The sequence below is a fragment of the Nothobranchius furzeri genome, chromosome 18 (genome assembly GCF_043380555.1).
Source record: "Nothobranchius furzeri strain GRZ-AD chromosome 18, NfurGRZ-RIMD1, whole genome shotgun sequence".
NCBI classification, from domain to species: Eukaryota; Metazoa; Chordata; class Actinopteri; order Cyprinodontiformes; family Nothobranchiidae; genus Nothobranchius; species Nothobranchius furzeri.
In genome coordinates, this window is record NC_091758.1 from 20,832,398 (window position 1) to 20,851,269 (window position 18,872).

At 47.9% G+C, this 18,872-nt stretch overlaps 1 protein-coding gene across 9 annotated transcripts in view; it reads right to left on the minus strand.

The window, feature by feature from the left end:
- The window catches only part of dnmt3ab (DNA (cytosine-5-)-methyltransferase 3 alpha b), an 87,883-nt gene that overhangs the window by 12,554 nt on the left and 56,457 nt on the right, over positions 1-18,872 (minus strand). For all 9 annotated transcript variants that reach the window (XM_015969560.3, XM_015969559.3, XM_015969558.3 and 6 more), the window contains 7 exons: positions 17,293-17,619; positions 14,051-14,209; positions 13,741-13,848; positions 13,502-13,658; positions 13,225-13,365; positions 13,058-13,102; positions 9-88 (listed from right to left, as the gene is read on the minus strand). In XM_015969560.3, coding sequence (XP_015825046.3) covers positions 9-88; positions 13,058-13,102; positions 13,225-13,365; positions 13,502-13,658; positions 13,741-13,848; positions 14,051-14,209; positions 17,293-17,619 — 1,017 coding nt within the window. The remainder of the gene's footprint in view (positions 1-8; positions 89-13,057; positions 13,103-13,224; positions 13,366-13,501; positions 13,659-13,740; positions 13,849-14,050; positions 14,210-17,292; positions 17,620-18,872) is intronic.

An 18,872-nucleotide genomic window follows, 5' to 3' on the forward strand; every position in this document is an offset into this window, starting at 1 on the left:
TGTCTTACCTTGCAGCCCTGACACATTCCTCCAGCAAACAGAGGATGCCCCAGGCCAACATTCAAACCCCCACAAGAGATGCAGATATCTGCATGAAGGAAAGCACATGTCAACTGTTGAGGGTCTGACCTCATGAGGAAATTACTATGCAGTGATTTTCTCCAAAATGACTGTGCTTAAATTGCTCTGAAAAGCAAATAATCACATCAGCGCCAAGAAACTTCATTTCCCATGATGCTTTGCACACGGAAGCATTGTGATGACGTCACCGCCTAATACCAGAAACACGATCTGCGGGAGGCGGGAGCTTGGAGCTTTCCCGCGACTTCAAAGACTATAAATCATGAATGAGACAAAGAAACCTCGTTCTTTTGCCCAGGATACCTGGCGGTAAGGACACGCTTATCGACGCTCCGACAACTTGAGCACGCGGAAGCTCTAAGTGCCAAGTTGAGCCACGGAACTGCTGGAAACTAAACTGCAAGCCCATCAGATCTGCTCGTTTCTGCTCCCCTCCAGCTGATGTTTGAGGACACAGAACTGCGGAGGGAAACAACAACTCCATCCAGCTCTCAGAAACGCTGTAAGTTATAACTCAGCACAGAAAGAAACTTTGCTGTCTCTGTCCAGCCCGTGGAGAAACACTCGTGAACGCCAAACAACGGAGAAAGCATCAAACCGACGGATGACGCCGGAAACTGCGGAGAAAAACGGAGAACCGTCAAGTCATAACAGCGGGGGACGCCTTGCTGCTTTGGTGATCAGGAAACTCATTTTTTTCTCTCCTTTTCTTCTCCCGTTTCCTCTATAGTCTCAAATAAGCAATAAACCGCGTCTATTGCTTAAAAAGTAGCTTCGTGTTTTCCTCTTTCGTCCCAAACACGTCCGTCGGGTCATTTTGAAAGAATAAACTGCTTATTGATCATTGTTTGGTATCTTAAAATGGTTTCTGTCATGGCCAGGCTGAAACTAAAAGATATTAATTTGTGATTAATCTTTTGTGTTGTTTCATGATCTTTTGAAATGTTTTGAGTGATTTAAGGTTAAGTTACTACTGATTCTAAGTGCTTTGGAAGTTAAAGTGCAAGTTGCCACCCACACTTTAGCCAGACAAAGGGGTCAGCCATCTTGTATTCAAGACTCCATTTTGAATCCATACACACGCACACACACACACACATACACACTACTCCTTTGTGAGAACAAAGGACCCCATTCATACATCCTCCATCACATGCAAACACATCCATCTTCAATCATATCACACGGTTATTATTCATCTATTCCACTGTTTATTCATTTGACAAATTGTTAATTAAACGTTATAAAATTCAGATTTTCGTCTCCAGTAGCTTTGTTGTGTCGAAGAGAAGTCTCTGCTCCAAGGATTCTACGAACTTCAAGAAAGACTGATAAGAGTTTTGGATTCAATTTTTCCCCGGAAAAAGGGGAATGGTGCCCCGTATATCTAAGAATATCTTAATTAATTAATAAATCAGTAAATATTTACATATTTACAGAATTTATTGAAGAATCCAAAAGTAAGTTAACGCTTGCGAATTGTTCGCTCCTAATAACCCCAACATTTTATTGGTGCGGCCGTGTGAGGCTTGGATACACAGAGATTTCTATCCGGCACAAACAAACAAATAAATCCAAAGAGCTTGAATTAAAAATAATCCGTTGTTCAGCCTTGAACCAGCAACAGAGTGGTGCTGATTTCGCTGAGCAGGAAGCTGCATCGAACTCTCACCAGTAACTCAGTGCTTCTTTAAAGGTGCAACGTGTAAATTAATTCTGGTTGACCTTTTAGGTTAAAAATTCAGTTTTCCTTAAAGGTGCAACGTGTAATTAATTCTGGCTAACCTTTTAGGTTAAAATTCAGCTTTTCCTTAAAGGTGCATCGTGTAATTAATTCTGGCTAACCTTTTAGGTTAAAATTCAGTTCCTCATTAAAGGTGCAGCGTGTAAGTAATTCTGACTAACCCTTTTAGGCTAAAATTAACTGCTAATTTAGCGACTTTAACTCACAGTGGCTATTGTAACTAACTGAAACCTTCACTCAAAGACTGATAACACCTTGTTTGCTAATATTCTGAAGGAATAACTAGCATATTTAACACTGCAAGTGTTGTAAGACGTTGCTACGGCAACGCACCAGCTTTTGCTAAAATACTGAAAGGAATAGTATTTTAGGCGTTAGTCACGGCATTCCGTGCAATCTTAAAACGCTAAAACCTGTGCGCACAAAGGTTAATTTAGTGTTTTTCTGCTACAAAGCTAGCAGTTGCTGCCCAAAAGGTGCAGCTTGAGCTATCTGCAGAAGCTCTACTAGGCTATTTTTGGTTCGGTTGTTAAAAATGGAGGGACAGAGTAGTGAACTGACCAACTCCCAGCAACCAGGTGGCGCTGCGGCCCACGACTATGAACCTGGCCTACTTTCTGGACAAATATTGTCCAAACTGGTCGCGGTTGCTCGAGAACCCGACTACCCTTCTAGGGATTTCACTGAAGAACAGCGTAGCGTCGAGCTAGAAGCTGTAATTGATCAAATAGAAAACCCGGATGGTACAAAACCAATCCAGGTTCACTTAGCTAAGTTAGCCCTGATCCTCTATCAGAGAGGACTCCAACGTGGTCAGAAGATCATGAACCTCCAGAGTATGCTAGCTGAAAAACAGCGAAATGGAAGGCTGATCGAGGAAGACGACACCCGCACCGATTCTGGGGAAGATGGGGAGGAGACCCTGCCCCCCTCTGCTGATGACAACAGACAGTGGGAAGGGGGGAAACACCAGGACTCTCTGGACGGACGCACGCCGCAGGGGAGAGATGAAGCTCATCTGTTCCAACCTTCGGCCCCGTTCCCTATACACACTATAGGGCATTCAGGACCATCTAGGGGCCGAGGGCAGTTCGCCCTCGAACCCCAGGTTGGACCACCACCCTCATCTTCACGGCCTTCTCAATCTGTGAGAAGTCGACCAGCTGAGCGGCACCTCTATTTAGACCGCTCCCCCAGTCCACGAAGGGTGCAAGGTGCCGGCTGGGGTTATGCACAAGCCCAAGCTGCACCTCAACCATCTACCCATCCTAGCTACTCCGGTATTCGGCATGCCGATAACCAGCTGCAGGACAAAGCATCATACGCCAGTCCGTACCCGGACAGAGCGTATTACGCAGAAGCCCCAGTTGAAAGACGCAGGCTGCACTTCGCAGACGTGCTCCGGGAGGAGGACCTCCCAAGACACCCACGTGACGTGCCAGCAGCCCGCCACAACATGCCGAACCCCGATTTGGGCCCCAGGAGTCAACATTGGGAGCCCAGAGCACACCAGCGATATCCAGCGCCTTCTGAGACAGACCGTGGGTCAGAGTCAGAGGATGACGCGCCGTACCGTGAGTCAGGGCTCCGTGTACGTCAAATTGAATCGCTAGCTAAAGACGTAGAACGTTTTGATCCTAACACCAATGAATCCAATGTCGACGATTATCTCAGGGAGATAGAACGTTGTCTGCTTGATCTTCCAGCACCCTCTTCAAGGGAAAAGCTCAAGCTAATTTGGAAAACCACATCTAGAACGGTGCACGGTTTCATGGAAACTCTACCACCTGACATTCGTGATCGGTACTCCTCGCTCTGCCGAGCGTTGAGAGATGAATACGCCACGTATGCAGACTCTGCGTCAGCTACAATGGGGGCCTTCTCCATCAAACACGGGAGGAACGAACCCCCCAGAGAGTATTATCGCCGACTCAAAAGTGCTTATTTCCAAGGTCGAAACGGCCCTGGGCTCGAGGAAGACCCTGCCTTCAGATCCCTGTTCATTCACAACCTGCACGAGTGTGTTCGCTCCGAAGTCTCAATGTATTGTCGGATTAAAAAACTGACAACTCAGGAGATTAGGAGATACGCTCAACAGGCTTGGGAAGCCGGCGGAAAGCCCCAAAAGCCTGACGCACATCACCGCGTTATGCACCTAGCTCCCGACGCCGAGCCGCGTTTGGAGCTCGAAGGCACAGAAGCTCCACCCACTAAGCCAAAATCTGCTAAACCTAGACCTGTTAAACCGCGAGAGCAGTCCCAATCTCCTCAACAGGGGAAGGGGGGTGCTGATTGGCTGCCTAGGTCTGGACAATCAGACAGGAAGTGGCCCAACCAAAACCAACGGCAAGCAGGTCGGAACAGTGGAAGGTTTAAGGAGCGCCGCCCACAGGTAGGTCCCGAACACAAGTCCGCAAGTGAGTACTTGACCAAAGCCGACCTCCAGGAGATGTTTCAGCAGTTCCTAGCTAAACAGAAGGAACAGCTGAGATCTGCAGATGAGACCCCTGCACCAAAGTCTGCTTCTAAGAAGCCAGACTCAGAGCCAACGTCCGCATGACTAGGCGTGGCTCAACCCCCCAGCGTGGCCAGGACTTATCTGATCAGTTGGGGAAACACTACTGGTAGACCACAGGAGTCTCCTGAAATCTACCCCCCAGAGAAACCTGATACTAAATTTCTGAAGTTCCTTGGTGACTTAACAAACCATGATCATGCTCGCCGTTTGTACTGTAGCACCAACGTAGGTGGATGCATACAGGTTGATGCTCTGCTGGATACCGGCTCAGAAATCACCCTGATGTGCTCCACACTGTTCCATCGCGTGTCTGACACCATGCGGTCGCTCGGGAAACCAGTCCAGGTAGAACCCTGTGACCTGAAAATCACCAGCTACACCCAGACCCGGGAGTGTATCACTCACCGGGCGTGGCTGGATATCACCTTCCAAGACATGACTCTGGTTCACCCGTTTTATGTCTGCCAGCTAGACACTGAACCACTTCTCATTGGTCAGGACCTGCTTGAACGTCTAGCTCCCCTCATCGACTGCCAGAAGGGTCAACTGTGGGCCCAGGTGGAAACACCTAAGCCCTGGAACCCGGATAGCAGCCGACCATCCTCCATTCTTGAAGTCAGCATAAGTGAGCCGCAAAACCCTTGTTCCAAGGTCATGCCCCTTCCTACGGCTCCCACAGACGATGACCGCCTGCAAAGGCACGAAACCGCTCCTGGAACTCCGCTCCGCGCACATTCATCTTTTCTCTGCTCGCTGAAGAACGTCAGCCTGCAGCCATATGCACCACACATAGTTGGTGGTCTTACCATCAACTGCACCCACATCTCAGATGCTCGCCTTGCTCTTTGGTCTGAAAAGTCAGCCATCAGCCAGCAGACGTTGGAACACCTGCGTCAGAAGGACCCCCTTCTGGTCAGTGTGACACGTAGCCATCGGCTCTTGTCACCTACTTGGCCGCAGAGGCTCCTGAAAGCGCCAGAGGTCTGCTCTCTGACTATCCAACTTGGAGCAAGACAGCTCACACATACATTCAGCATCATACCACAGCTTGATCCACCTGCACTCATCGGAGCAGATCTGCTGGTTCGACTCGGTGCCCAGCTGGACACTTGCAATCAAGTCCTTTGGGCCCGAGCCACACCATCCTCTGAGCCTCGCTCAGAAGGCCCTGAACACTTGCTGTCCGGTCAGACCATTCCACAGGCCTGCCGTGCAGTGGTTGAGGCCAGCACGGTTCTGCCCCCACTGGTCAAAGGAGTGCCTGTTCGTCTGACTCTGATGAAGCATCAGAAGCTGCCAGGCACACAGGCCTTCTTCCAGCCATCACCACACTTCTTGGAGCTCAACTTAGCCGTCTGTGGCACGCCACTCTTGGAGCTGAACAATCGTTCTGCATACTTGTTGGTCGAAAATCCGACCCAGAGTCCTATCCACATGCCGGCAGGAAAGCCCTTGGGCATGCTGATAGATAGCTCATTCCATGACTTCGAACTTTCAGTCCCCGTGATCGGACAACTTCCGTTGTTCTTGAACGACAGACAGGTTGGTGTAGACACATTCAGTACTTTCCCTTCACAAATGATTACCATCAAGCGGCATGAAGCCCTTCCTGAGGAACCCATTTGCAGTGCAACCTTAGATACTGACGGCGGTCAGTGTCTAACGGTTTTTGCAATAAATACTCAACCCTCTGAGTCACCGGTTGAAAGCCCGGAACACCAGAGACCCTCCTCCTCTGAACCTTATGACGGCTTCGAGGCCGAAGTCAGCCAGCAGCTTGACAAAGCGGATGCGCTGGAGTCAGAGGAGCAGAGAGCAGAGCTTAGAAGCCTGTTCTATGAGTTTCAGTCCGTCTTATCCAGGGACTCCCTGGACTGTGGACTCACAAACCTGCATACGGTTCGCATTCCAACGAACCCGAATGCCCCTCCTACTTTTGTACGTCAGTACAAGATTCCCCTCGCTGCTTATGAGTCGATCCAAGAGATCCTCGATCAGCTGAAGGAGAAAAACATCATCAGAGAGTGTAACTCCACTTACAACTCTCCCATCTGGCCGGTTCTGAAACCGACTGGGAAATGGCGTCTCACCATAGAGTATCATGCACTGAACAAACGAGTACCTCTCTCCAGGTGGCCTATGATCCATTTAGATCAGGAGCTAGCCAGAGTCAGAGATGCTCGTTTCTTCTCTACGGTTGACGTAGCCAACGGCTTCTGGACCATGAAGGTTGAGCCGGCGGACCAGTATAAACTGGCTTTCTCCTTTGGAAATCGCCAATATACTTGGAACCGCTGCCCCTTTGGCTACTCTAACTCACCTGCCGAGTTCAACATCTTCCTCCACAAAGCCATGTCAGATGCTGCTTCCAGAGGGAACCTCATATATGTCGATGACATCTTGATGAGGAGTCGAACCTTCGAGGAGCACCTGGCCGAACTCCGTCACGTGCTGCAACAGCTCGCTGACGCCGGAGCTAAATTGGCGATTCTCAAGGGACAGTGGTGTCGAACCAAAGTGGAGTATGTTGGACTGCTGGTTGGCCCTAATGGAGTCGAGCCCCAAGCGGGACGCATTAGAGCCATTCAGGACATCAAAGCCCCAGCTAATCTGACCGAACTCAGGAGCTTCCTCGGAGTCTGCAACTACTCCAGGCAGTTCATTGAGGAGTACGCTGAAATAGCGAGGCCCCTCACTGAGCTGCTTCAGAACGACACACCTTTCGTGTGGGACAGACCCCAAGAACACTCCTTCCAGTTCCTAAAACAGAAGTTGGCGTCCGCACCCTGTCTGGCTTACCCAGACAAGGATAAAGAGTTCTACATAGAGGCTACTTTCTCCTCTCACTGCCTGAGCGCTGCTTTGAAGCAGAAACACGATCAGGACATGAGAGTTGTGGCATACGCCAGCAAGCCTCTGAGCAAGGTGGAACTCCAGTTCTCAGACTGCGAGAGAGCTCTCCTCTCTACAGTCTGGGCCGTCGAACACTTTCGTAGTTACATCGGTGGACAGAAAGTGATCATTAAAACGTGTCATCAGCCTGCCACCTTCCTAAACAGCCAGCGTCTGCGCGAAGGAAGAGTGTCAAACAGCCGCATTGCGACGTGGATGATGGTGCTCCAAGGATACAACATTGAGGTCAAGTATGGTCAGAACACCAAGCTAGCGCTAGGACAAGGGCTAGCTGGCTGCCAGCACTGTGACTCTGACTCCGTCATGGGCCCCCTGGACACACCTGCCGCAGTCTACCCAACCGCATCCAATCATCGCTACTTTGATGAGAATGTTTGCCAAGGGCTTCCGAAAGTTTACACTGACGGATGTGCCTATCTTCACGAAGGCCAGCTCCGTGCTGGGGTTGGAGTCGTTTGGGTGGACTGTGACACTAAGCAACCAAATCACTACCGGTTGGGCCAAAAGTCTAGTCAGTACGCCGAAATTGCTGCAGTGTTGATAACCCTCCAGCAGGCGGCAGCCTTGGACATCACTCAAATCGTCCTTTGCTCTGATTCAAACTACGCTAGACACAGCTTCATCTCTCACTTCCCCATGTGGAAGGAGAACAACATGAAAAACGCCAGGAACAGAGACGTGAAACACTCGGAGTTATTCCTAGCGTGTGATCTGCTCACCACTGAGAAAGGCATAATGGTCTACTGGAAAAAGGTCAAAGGTCACTCCAGGACCCTAGGTCCGGAGAAAGATGGTAATGACGAAGCTGACCGCCTTGCTAAGCTCGGTGCTGACCAGGGAACCTGTTGGGAATTCAAAGACGAGTGGCTTCCTCCCAAGGCCGTTCACGAGGTCTGTGCGATTACTCGTCGCCATGCTAAACAGGCAAACGAACCTCAGAACATTGGGGTACCCGTGTTTCTAGGCAGACAACCACATGACGCGGACCTAGTCACCATGCAGGAACAAGATCCTGACCTGAAGCTCATCCGCGAGCTTCTCCAAAAGGGCCCGATGTCTAAACAACCGTCACCACCTACTGGCGCAAGCCGAGATTTGGTAACCCTGCATCGTCAACTCGCGCATCTGAAACTACAAAACGATTTGTTAGTTTACATACGTGACGATCACAGCCCGCCGCGCTGGGTCGTTCCACTCGACCACAGAGGAGTAATGCTTGCCTACGCCCACGACACTCCGGTTGGAGGTCACCGCGGAGCAAAAGCTACGCTCGCGTCACTGACAGAAGTAGCATATTGGCCGTCGATGTCCAAGGACGTACACAGCTATGTCCAAGGCTGCCTCGTCTGTGCCCAGTTTCAACCCTCCCAGCCGCTTGCTAGAGCACCACTGCAACGCAGGGGAATAACCTTCCCTTGGTCCCACCTGCAGATCGACTGGGTTGGACCGGTTCCCAAATCGGCAAGAGGAAACAAATATATGCTAACTCTAACTTGCAGTTTCACAAAGTGGGTGGAGTGCCTTCCAGCGCCAAACGATACAGCCGTCACAACCGCTGTACTGCTGATTAACCACGTTTTCAGTCGATGGGGACTTCCACTCTGCATTGACTCTGACCGAGGAACTCATTTCACATCCAGTGTAATGATGTCCCTGTTTGAACTTTTGGGAGTGGAAGTGAGATTCCACCTCCCCTATCACCCACAGTCATCCGGACAGGTCGAACGGATGAACCGCACGGTCGTCTCTATGCTCAAAAAGTACGTCTGCTCCACTGGGAAGGACTGGGACGTCAAGCTCCCTCTGGTCCTGATGGCCATACGGTCCACTCCCCAGCGATCCACAGGGGTTACGCCCTTTGAGATGATGACCGGCAGACTGATGACTCTACCACTGCACCTCCTGTATCACCCAGAGGATGTCAGTGTTGCCACTGCCTATACCGCTCATCAGTATGTGGCAGACTTGAAAACACACCTCAGAGCTACGTTCGCGCACGCTCAGAAGAAACTGGAGACCAACGTAGAAGGCGCTAAAGCCTACTACGACCAAAAGACAACCAGCCGCGAATACGAGGTGGGTGACAAAGTATTCTACTTTCGGTTCGCCCAACCGGCACGCAAACCTAAGAAGTTCCTGCCCTGCTGGTCAGGACCATTTGAGATCGTGGCAAAACTCTCTCCAGTTGCATACAGGTTACGCATCACCAAAGCGAGACAGGAGCCTGTCTACAAATGGGTACATGCAAACCAAATCAAACCCTACGTCAAACCATCCCCGCGGGTACAGAGACCAGACTCCCCGCAGGAGGTAGACGTAGTCGCTACATAGTTCTATGCATGGAAATGAAAAAGGGGGGGAAGTGCACGTTTAACCCACTAACATGTACTAACCGACAAAGAACCAGCCCCCCCCCCCCCCCCCCCCCCCCCCGTCACTTTCACTAACCAAGAGAAACTCCTTCCTAGACCGCTAACAGGATGTACCTACTAAAACCTTACAGGGTGCTCTGGTACCTATTCTAGGCTCTGATTAATGAATCTCTACGTGCAATCAAGACTTTGTCTGAAACCATACCTCAGGATATTGTGTACACACGAGTGGTGAGAGATTTGATGTAGGACCTGCTCAGGGAAGTAAGTTCCACGCTGGACAGCTTGGTTGAAAGTCGTATTTCCCCGTACTTGGTACCACTGGACCTGCTCAAAGTTAGCTTGACAGCTGCAACCCCTCTACTGTGCACCTTTCACAAATCCACCTAGCGTACAGCCTAAGTAGTGCAATGCCCATTCACGTTGGAAAAAAAAATTAGAACTCGGTTTCCTGTTAAACGTTCCCATAATTGTGACACCTCACATCTATAGGTTTAGGTCGATGCTGAACATTGGTATTTGAAAGGACGGTAGGCATTTCCACTTTGAACTAGAAACCTGACACTCCATCACCTCAACCTCGAACAGCATGACTCAGAGTTTGAGATCATGGACGCTTTCCTGGGTTATAACTTTGCCTTCGATTTAGAAATTGACCAACAATTACTGATTGAAGGAACCAACTTTGTTAAGTTCACACAAAACCCGCGTGAACTTACTTTGACGCCCAAGACGCTACATTGACACAGATTATACGACTTTAATCTGCACATTGGTCGCCCTGGGGATGGAATGGCTCATCACGGCCGTGATTGCTTATTCCGCCTACAGGCGTGTTAATAAACTCCAAGATAAGATGCACTTGCTCACCTACGGTGTGCCTCGTAACCGCGTTCGGGGAGACTCCAAGCGTGAATGTACCACACCTGTCTAAAGGGGGTGAGCAACATTTTCTTTGTTATTCTGTAAACCTAAGAGTAGTTCTCATTTTAGTCTACCTCACATTTTTATCTGAGTGTTGCATTATGTCACATTCTTTATAAGCTACACACTGAATGTATTACCTAAGAATGTATTTTATGAGACCTCAAGGTTGCTATGAATTTTCTTGGATGTTATATGTTATATGTTTGTTTTTTTGGGTTTTCTGTATTTTTTTGTTTCTTACTTGGTCACATATTAACTAGTGGTTATGTGCCGGCCCAGCTCAGTCTGTCAATGACTCTGTCTGACGCACCAGCACATTGTAGTACCTCTTAGTTTTATGGTCCTTGTTTTAGCCCAAAGACTGTCCTGATCCACCCTTTGGACCAAAAAGGGGGGAATCTTGGGACCACATAGGTCAATGCGCGTTTGCGAACTATGGACCTCGTACATCACCGCGTGCTCCATAAACTGAACTGTATGGCCGGCGGTGAGATGCCTTTGTGTCCCCTCGTGGAGTTAACCGCCCACCGACCTTCCTCCTTCTACACTACTACCTCTCGCATGGACGACATCATCATTGCGTACCACCTGCGTGAGTGGCTTCTTCTCGTTATGCGCGTTGGGGACTATCCCGTTTCCTATCCTCTTTGTGCCTGACCAGGATCAAAGACCAAAGGCGCCAGGATCCAAGACAAAGACCAAAGACAAAGGCGTCCAAGGAGACCAACGTCCTAAGGGACAAACCCACCTGTGCTTCCGACAATCAAGTCGACCTACGTTCATGAGGAACAAACCCATCTGTGCTTCCGACGATCGAGCTTTGGGCGCGATCCCCGAAACCAAAAGGGGGAATGTTGAGGGTCTGACCTCATGAGGAAATTACTATGCAGTGATTTTCTCCAAAATGACTGTGCTTAAATTGCTCTGAAAAGCAAATAATCACATCAGCGCCAAGAAACTTCATTTCCCATGATGCTTTGCACACGGAAGCATTGTGATGACGTCACCGCCTAATACCAGAAACACGATCTGCGGGAGGCGGGAGCTTGGAGCTTTCCCGCGACTTCAAAGACTATAAATCATGAATGAGACAAAGAAACCTCGTTCTTTTGCCCAGGATACCTGGCGGTAAGGACACGCTTATCGACGCTCCGACAACTTGAGCACGCGGAAGCTCTAAGTGCCAAGTTGAGCCACGGAACTGCTGGAAACTAAACTGCAAGCCCATCAGATCTGCTCGTTTCTGCTCCCCTCCAGCTGATGTTTGAGGACACAGAACTGCGGAGGGAAACAACAACTCCATCCAGCTCTCAGAAACGCTGTAAGTTATAACTCAGCACAGAAAGAAACTTTGCTGTCTCTGTCCAGCCCGTGGAGAAACACTCGTGAACGCCAAACAACGGAGAAAGCATCAAACCGACGGATGACGCCGGAAACTGCGGAGAAAAACGGAGAACCGTCAAGTCATAACAGCGGGGGACGCCTTGCTGCTTTGGTGATCAGGAAACTCATTTTTTTCTCTCCTTTTCTTCTCCCGTTTCCTCTATAGTCTCAAATAAGCAATAAACCGCGTCTATTGCTTAAAAAGTAGCTTCGTGTTTTCCTCTTTCGTCCCAAACACGTCCGTCGGGTCATTTTGAAAGAATAAACTGCTTATTGATCATTGTTTGGTATCTTAAAATGGTTTCTGTCATGGCCAGGCTGAAACTAAAAGATATTAATTTGTGATTAATCTTTTGTGTTGTTTCATGATCTTTTGAAATGTTTTGAGTGATTTAAGGTTAAGTTACTACTGATTCTAAGTGCTTTGGAAGTTAAAGTGCAAGTTGCCACCCACACTTTAGCCAGACAAAGGGGTCAGCCATCTTGTATTCAAGACTCCATTTTGAATCCATACACACGCACACACACACACACATACACACTACTCCTTTGTGAGAACAAAGGACCCCATTCATACATCCTCCATCACATGCAAACACATCCATCTTCAATCATATCACACGGTTATTATTCATCTATTCCACTGTTTATTCATTTGACAAATTGTTAATTAAACGTTATAAAATTCAGATTTTCGTCTCCAGTAGCTTTGTTGTGTCGAAGAGAAGTCTCTGCTCCAAGGATTCTACGAACTTCAAGAAAGACTGATAAGAGTTTTGGATTCAATTTTTCCCCGGAAAAAGGGGAATGGTGCCCCGTATATCTAAGAATATCTTAATTAATTAATAAATCAGTAAATATTTACATATTTACAGAATTTATTGAAGAATCCAAAAGTAAGTTAACGCTTGCGAATTGTTCGCTCCTAATAACCCCAACACAACATTTACCAGGCTGGGGTTAGAGAGGTGTGAACACTCAGAACTTCTGCAGCTTTGATGCATGTACTGCAGCCATAAACACGCTAGCTAGCATTAGTATAAACCAGAAAACCAGGATGTTCTGAATCACAGAAAGGATTATTTAAACACAAATGCACACAGAGGAAACAGCACTTACCCTCGATGCTGCGGCACTTTTGTCTCACTTCATAGACAAGTCGCTCTGAGAGAAAGAAACGTTCATCAATAACACCCACGACCAGAAAATGCTATAAAACAATAACCTACAGAAACACAACTGTGTGAAAGAACCGTAAGCCAAATGAGTTCCTACAGAGCTCCCACCTCGCGTTCTCTCATCGATGATATCCTTGACCTTGGGCTTCTCAGCTGTGCTTTTGCGAGGTTTTTTTGCAGGAGGAGGGGTGTAGGCTGCAGCTTCCGGTTCCACCCACATTTCAGGATAAACCTCCGAGTTACGCTCCTCTGGGGAGGACAGATCATTAAATTACAGAAGTCAATCTGAAAAACCGATGAGTAGAGGGAAAAGTTCTCATGCAGCACTCCCACGGGGTAATAATAAATAAATAAACAGAGGTTTGAAAAGCTAACATGGCCTAACCCTCGGGAGGCTGTAAGCCCCTGGGTCCGGTGGGCTGAAACCCGGTCATGGCCCACTCGATCATCTGCTTGTTCAACATTTCCACCGACTTGGAGGTTTCTGTTTCGTCGCTTTCAGGGCAGGTTATGAAGGATTTTCCTGCCCGGCTGCTGGCCACCTGCAAACACATGCAGCCTCATTATGCTCTACCTAGTGAAGCTTTATGATGGAAGGAATAGTCTGAAAGTTCTCACACTCACCTGCAGCACTTCATAGATGGCTTTTTTGTACATGGGCTGTTTGTTGTAAGTTGGTTGGTGAAAGGCATTACTGAAGGAGCTTAAAGGCATGAGTTTCTCTACACAGACCTGCAAAAATATACAAAATGATGAATATTATTTTTACAAATATGCCTTGCATTAAACTGTGTCTGCTTATTTAAGCCTGCTGTGTTTTTGCTCCTAAGCTCGTCGTAAAGCTTGCGGTTGTCTGTAAATGGGAGAGTGTTGCATGAAAAACCATGAGAAAAATCACCTGACACAAATATTAATGTTGGCTCCAGAAACTCACCACTGAGAATTTTCCATCTCCAAACCACATGACCCATCTGGTTCCCTCAGCAGCTCTGCTCCGGCCCGTCATCCACCAGGACACGATGCGGCCTGGCCACCACGAGAATCCTCGCAGCTTCCCCCAAACCAGGTCGCCGATGCCAAAACCACGACCGTCCTGCAGCCAAAAACAAAACACACATCATCTACCTGCATTAACGTCTGACCACAGACGTGAAGTCTTTCCTAGCATCATATGTTGGGATATATTCTGCTTTAGAAAAATCTGATCAAATGACTTAACAAAACTATAACAAACAATCATTTGGCATCAAATAAAACAAAAAAATATATAAATTCATACACAGGAAGATGAACCCCAATAATTATTTTTATTAAAGTTTTGCCATTTCTCAGATATTTCATGACAAATGCCTAATCTGGGCAGAAAACACTAAAATATTATCACAACTTTGAATGCATGAAACAAAACATCACTTTCACTGCAAAAACTCTGGACATGTTATAGTTGCTGCTACAAAAACACAAGCTACAACTAAATATAAAAATATTATTTTCAAGCTGTTGACACAACACATTCTCACACCCAAGGCGTCAAAATATGATGCATGTGACCAAGCCTCATCATATGACGATTCGGGACGCCCCAGCGCGTCAGGAGACGACGATCAGGGACACGGTGGGTCACGTGGCTCCGCTGGCGTCACTGTTTGACGTGCGCGGTCACACGGACATTATTCGACTATTTAACCTTCCCCTAACCCCAATCCTAACCTTAAGCTCCATAAACTGTGACCTTAAGGTTAGGATTGGGGTTAGGGGAAGGTTAAATAGTTAACAAGTAGTTCTAATGTCCATCTCAGCACCAGCGTCGGATACCGACGCTCTGGGACATTACGTCAGCAGTTTGTCCCTGATCGTCATATCCTGACGCGCAGGGGCGTCCCGATTCGTCATATATTGAGGCTTGGTCACACGCGTCATATTTGACGCCTTGGGTGAGAGAATGTGCTGGTTGACAACATGGTAGACCGGATCGCTAACATTTTATAATACCTCATACTAGGGGTTGAATCAACTAGTCGACTTCTCTGCTCTGTAGTGACTTTTTGTGCCTGTCATCGACTAGTCGCTGTCACGTGATAATGACCGGCAAGATGCAGTCCTCGGAAAAGACAGCAGGTGACGAGCCCCTGCGCATCGGGAGGCAACACGCTGTGCCAGAGCGTCGGTACTGACACCCGCGGTAAAATGGACATTTGACTGAATTGTGACCTGTTCCCTCTTGCAATTTAACATTCCCCTCACCCCCATCCTAACCTTAACCAGCTTGCGCATGCAAAGCTCTGACTGTTGACGTGCTCCAGACATCTGCGTCCTGAGCACGGCCACAGTAACATTATCAAATCAGGTGTCACCACCTCAAAAACTAATTTAACACGCAATTGTTCATGTCGGCTCATTTCCTTTTAAGTTTTCTGTCTTTTATTTGTGCCTGATGCTTTTCGCTGCTGTGGAGCGAGGCACATCACCTGTTTTGTCCTTTGGTGACGCACCTCACTGATGCGGCCGGCGAGCAGCGAGCACTCAGCTGTTTTTGTGGTCGGTAGATCTTTTAGAACTGCAGTTCAAAGGTAACTCACAAGGTGAATATATATGAACCCAGGTAGCAGTTTCTCTTTAGGATTGAGAGGAGATGCAGGAAGATAATAAACAGGCAGGACAGAAAAACAGTCAAATAAAAACAAGTTAGTTTTTGTACCTGGTGGTTGCAACAAACAGACACCATTGAAGGTAATCAGAAGTGAGGAACAGAAAATGAAATAATTATTTTAATGTTTAGAGCATCAGGAATTCCGAGAGGCTGCAGGCGCATCAGTGAGTTTGCGGTCGCTGCGCAGGGGGAGGGGGGAAGCAGGGGAACAGTAAAGATGCAGAAACTACCGTTGTTAAAAGAGACCTGTTTAACTTTGAAAATGTGGGGGCAATTTTAATTGTCAAAAACTCCAGCGAACCAACCGATCTTAGCACATGCTCACCGTTAGCATTGCTTACCCGAGCAAAAACAAGACGATGGGCATTTAAAAGTTTCTCCAGAATACTAAATGGTTAAAGATGCACCAAGTTGAAATAAAATAGCTGTAGGCTTCCAGGCGTGAAAAAGGCTTTCATTTGGTTTGCAGTGTAATATGAGGCATGCAGCACACGGTCGTTTGTTATGGCCATCGCATCAGCGCTGGGTAAATCCTCCACAAAACTACATGGGTCATAACCTAAAGGAAGATGTTTTTGTCACGATCTCGCGTCCGTGCCAGCTCACTGAAAGCCTTAGTAAACTCGCTTTCATCCGTTGCGCTGTTTTGTAGTGGAACAAAACACTCCCTGTCCCCCATTTGGGTTTCGCATGACTGCAAAGTCACATGAGTAAAACCCAGCAATGAGAAAGCTCTAACCCCCCATCTTCAAACAAGGCTTTGAGACCAAGAAGTTCTCCGAAGGGAGCGTCAGCGTCCAATCCAGGCCATATGGCCATCGTATGGGTGTCAAGTAAGGAACCAACCCATTCAAGTGTTTAAATACTAATAAAGATTAAAAAAATTAGCTCTAAAGGTGACAGGTAACCAACGCAACACTGCCAGAATCAAAGTCATCATTTGGCAAGATGAGGATTTATATCTACCGCGACATTTCTACCTTTTTTTGCATGCATCAAGTTGCTCACCCCTCCATCTATTCTCCAGCTCTCAGGTGAAAGCGAATACAGCAGTCTGTGCTAACTGCAAGTTCTAAACAGCTCTCGTCTTGGAGAGTTGTGTTTTTGGCTTTTTAAATGCACACATGAAGCACTTAAGCATGGACAAACTGAGACGCTATGGTTGGTTTTGCAGGCTATGGAGCACATCTCAGTTAGGTAGATGCACAAGCTTCAAAAGCGCACTCCATTGCTCAGGTGTCCCTTAAAGTGAGTGTCAAGAAACGGGTGGAGATGTACTTCATCCACACTTCCTGTTAGAAAAACGGTTCTGAAAGAGGCGTCGCCTAGCGGGCCGAGAGAGCGGCACTGAGGCAGTAATAGATCGATTACACATGTGCACAGCACCACTAGACACTCATCTATACCGGTTATCAGCAAAAAAAGTTCTCTCATGTAGCATGTATTATTGTGAAATCATGTAAACACTGATAATGTGGTTAACTTCAATGATGAGAAAACAGAAACTATACTCAGGAGGATCTCACCTCATATTCAGGCTCAGCGTCTGCAGACTTGGGGGAGGCTTTGTCTTCCACTCCAATGGCGACGGGGTCGGGGGTGGTTGCCACCGTGGGGGAAGCTGGCTCAGTGGGCTGCTGCTGCTGCTGCTGGGGCAGACACGGCTGGGATTGCTGTTGATACGGAGGCCGGGACAGAGTCTGACTGTGCGGCTGAGGTTCAGGCTCCTGCTGTGGCGTTGAAGGCTGTGGGTGTTTGATTACTGAGACCTCCTCCTCCTGAGTCTTGGTTTGGTTCTGCTCTAGGTCCTTCATTGTGTTCATCACTGACATTACTTTGGCCTTTTTCTCTGCCTGAAACAAAACCCAGTAACAAGAGAATTGAGGACATGACGTATCAAGTCACTAAGTTTCCTTAGTTGCAATAAAAAAAAATTCTAGATTTAAAGACATTTCCCCCCCATAAATTAATCAAACAGGGCTGAACCAACCGTGAGTGACTGAGACATGACGTGTGTCCCAGCTTTCATGTTCAGGTGGCCTTTCAAGTCTCACAGACTAAATTTGTGGAAGCAAAACTTGATTTTGGCTTCAAATGAGTAGAAACACAGTGTAATCAACAAAATTATTAAAGTTTAGCGCAACAGCGGGAGAGGAGTTAAGTGCCCGGCTCATAACTGGAAGGCTGCAGGTTTGCTCTCCACTCTGTTGCAGGTTTTTGTCCTTGAGCAATACACTTCACCCACTTTGTCTGCTGTGGGTGGTTGGAGGCAGCGCTAGCACTCAACCGGCGCACATCACACACTGTGCGTGGAGCACCAGTGGGACTGCTACTGCACATCCCCACCTGACGATCAGCTCAATGAGAGGGGCCGCAAATAGGACACTCGTGTGGCCGGCGCCGGGCCGGGTTGGAGGGGACAGTGACGTCCGTGTTTGGCAGCCTTGCCTCTGTCACTGAGTGTTCCAGGGCAGCTGTGGCTACAATGCAGCCCATCTCCACCAGAGTGTGCATGAGTGAGTGTCTTTTGTGTTTAAAGGTGCCTTCAGGGCCTTCTCCTCTATGGTACCATAACGTTGGATTAACCCTCCCACCGTCCTAATGGGTGTGACCCCGCGAGGAAAGTTGACCTGAGGTGAGGTGGTGCTCACTCCTGCCACATGGACCTCAAGGGATAAACCATCAATCCTGCTCAATGGTCAACTTTCCTCGCGGGGTCACACCCATTAGGACGGTGGGAGGGTTAAAAGTCGACGCATATAAAGACGTCAAAATCACGTATAATGTGACCAAAACACGCCTCCATTACTGTCAGCAATGACCCACGTGCTCTGTGACATAGTGTCCAGCAACATTTTCCATTTGCTTTTAGTTCCCAGCATTGATGGTCCTGAAAAACGTAACTTTGCTATAATCTTGGACAGACTGACATGTTTTAGAGGATTAAAGTGACTGGAATCACTAAAGTAAGGCAGCGGCCAGAGGGAGGGACATAAAACCTTCATGCCATTGCACCTTCATCCTTTAGAGTTCTACCTTTTATCTTGACATTACGTTAATAATTACCATTGATAAAGTCAATTAGAAGCATTTTCAAATGCATTTA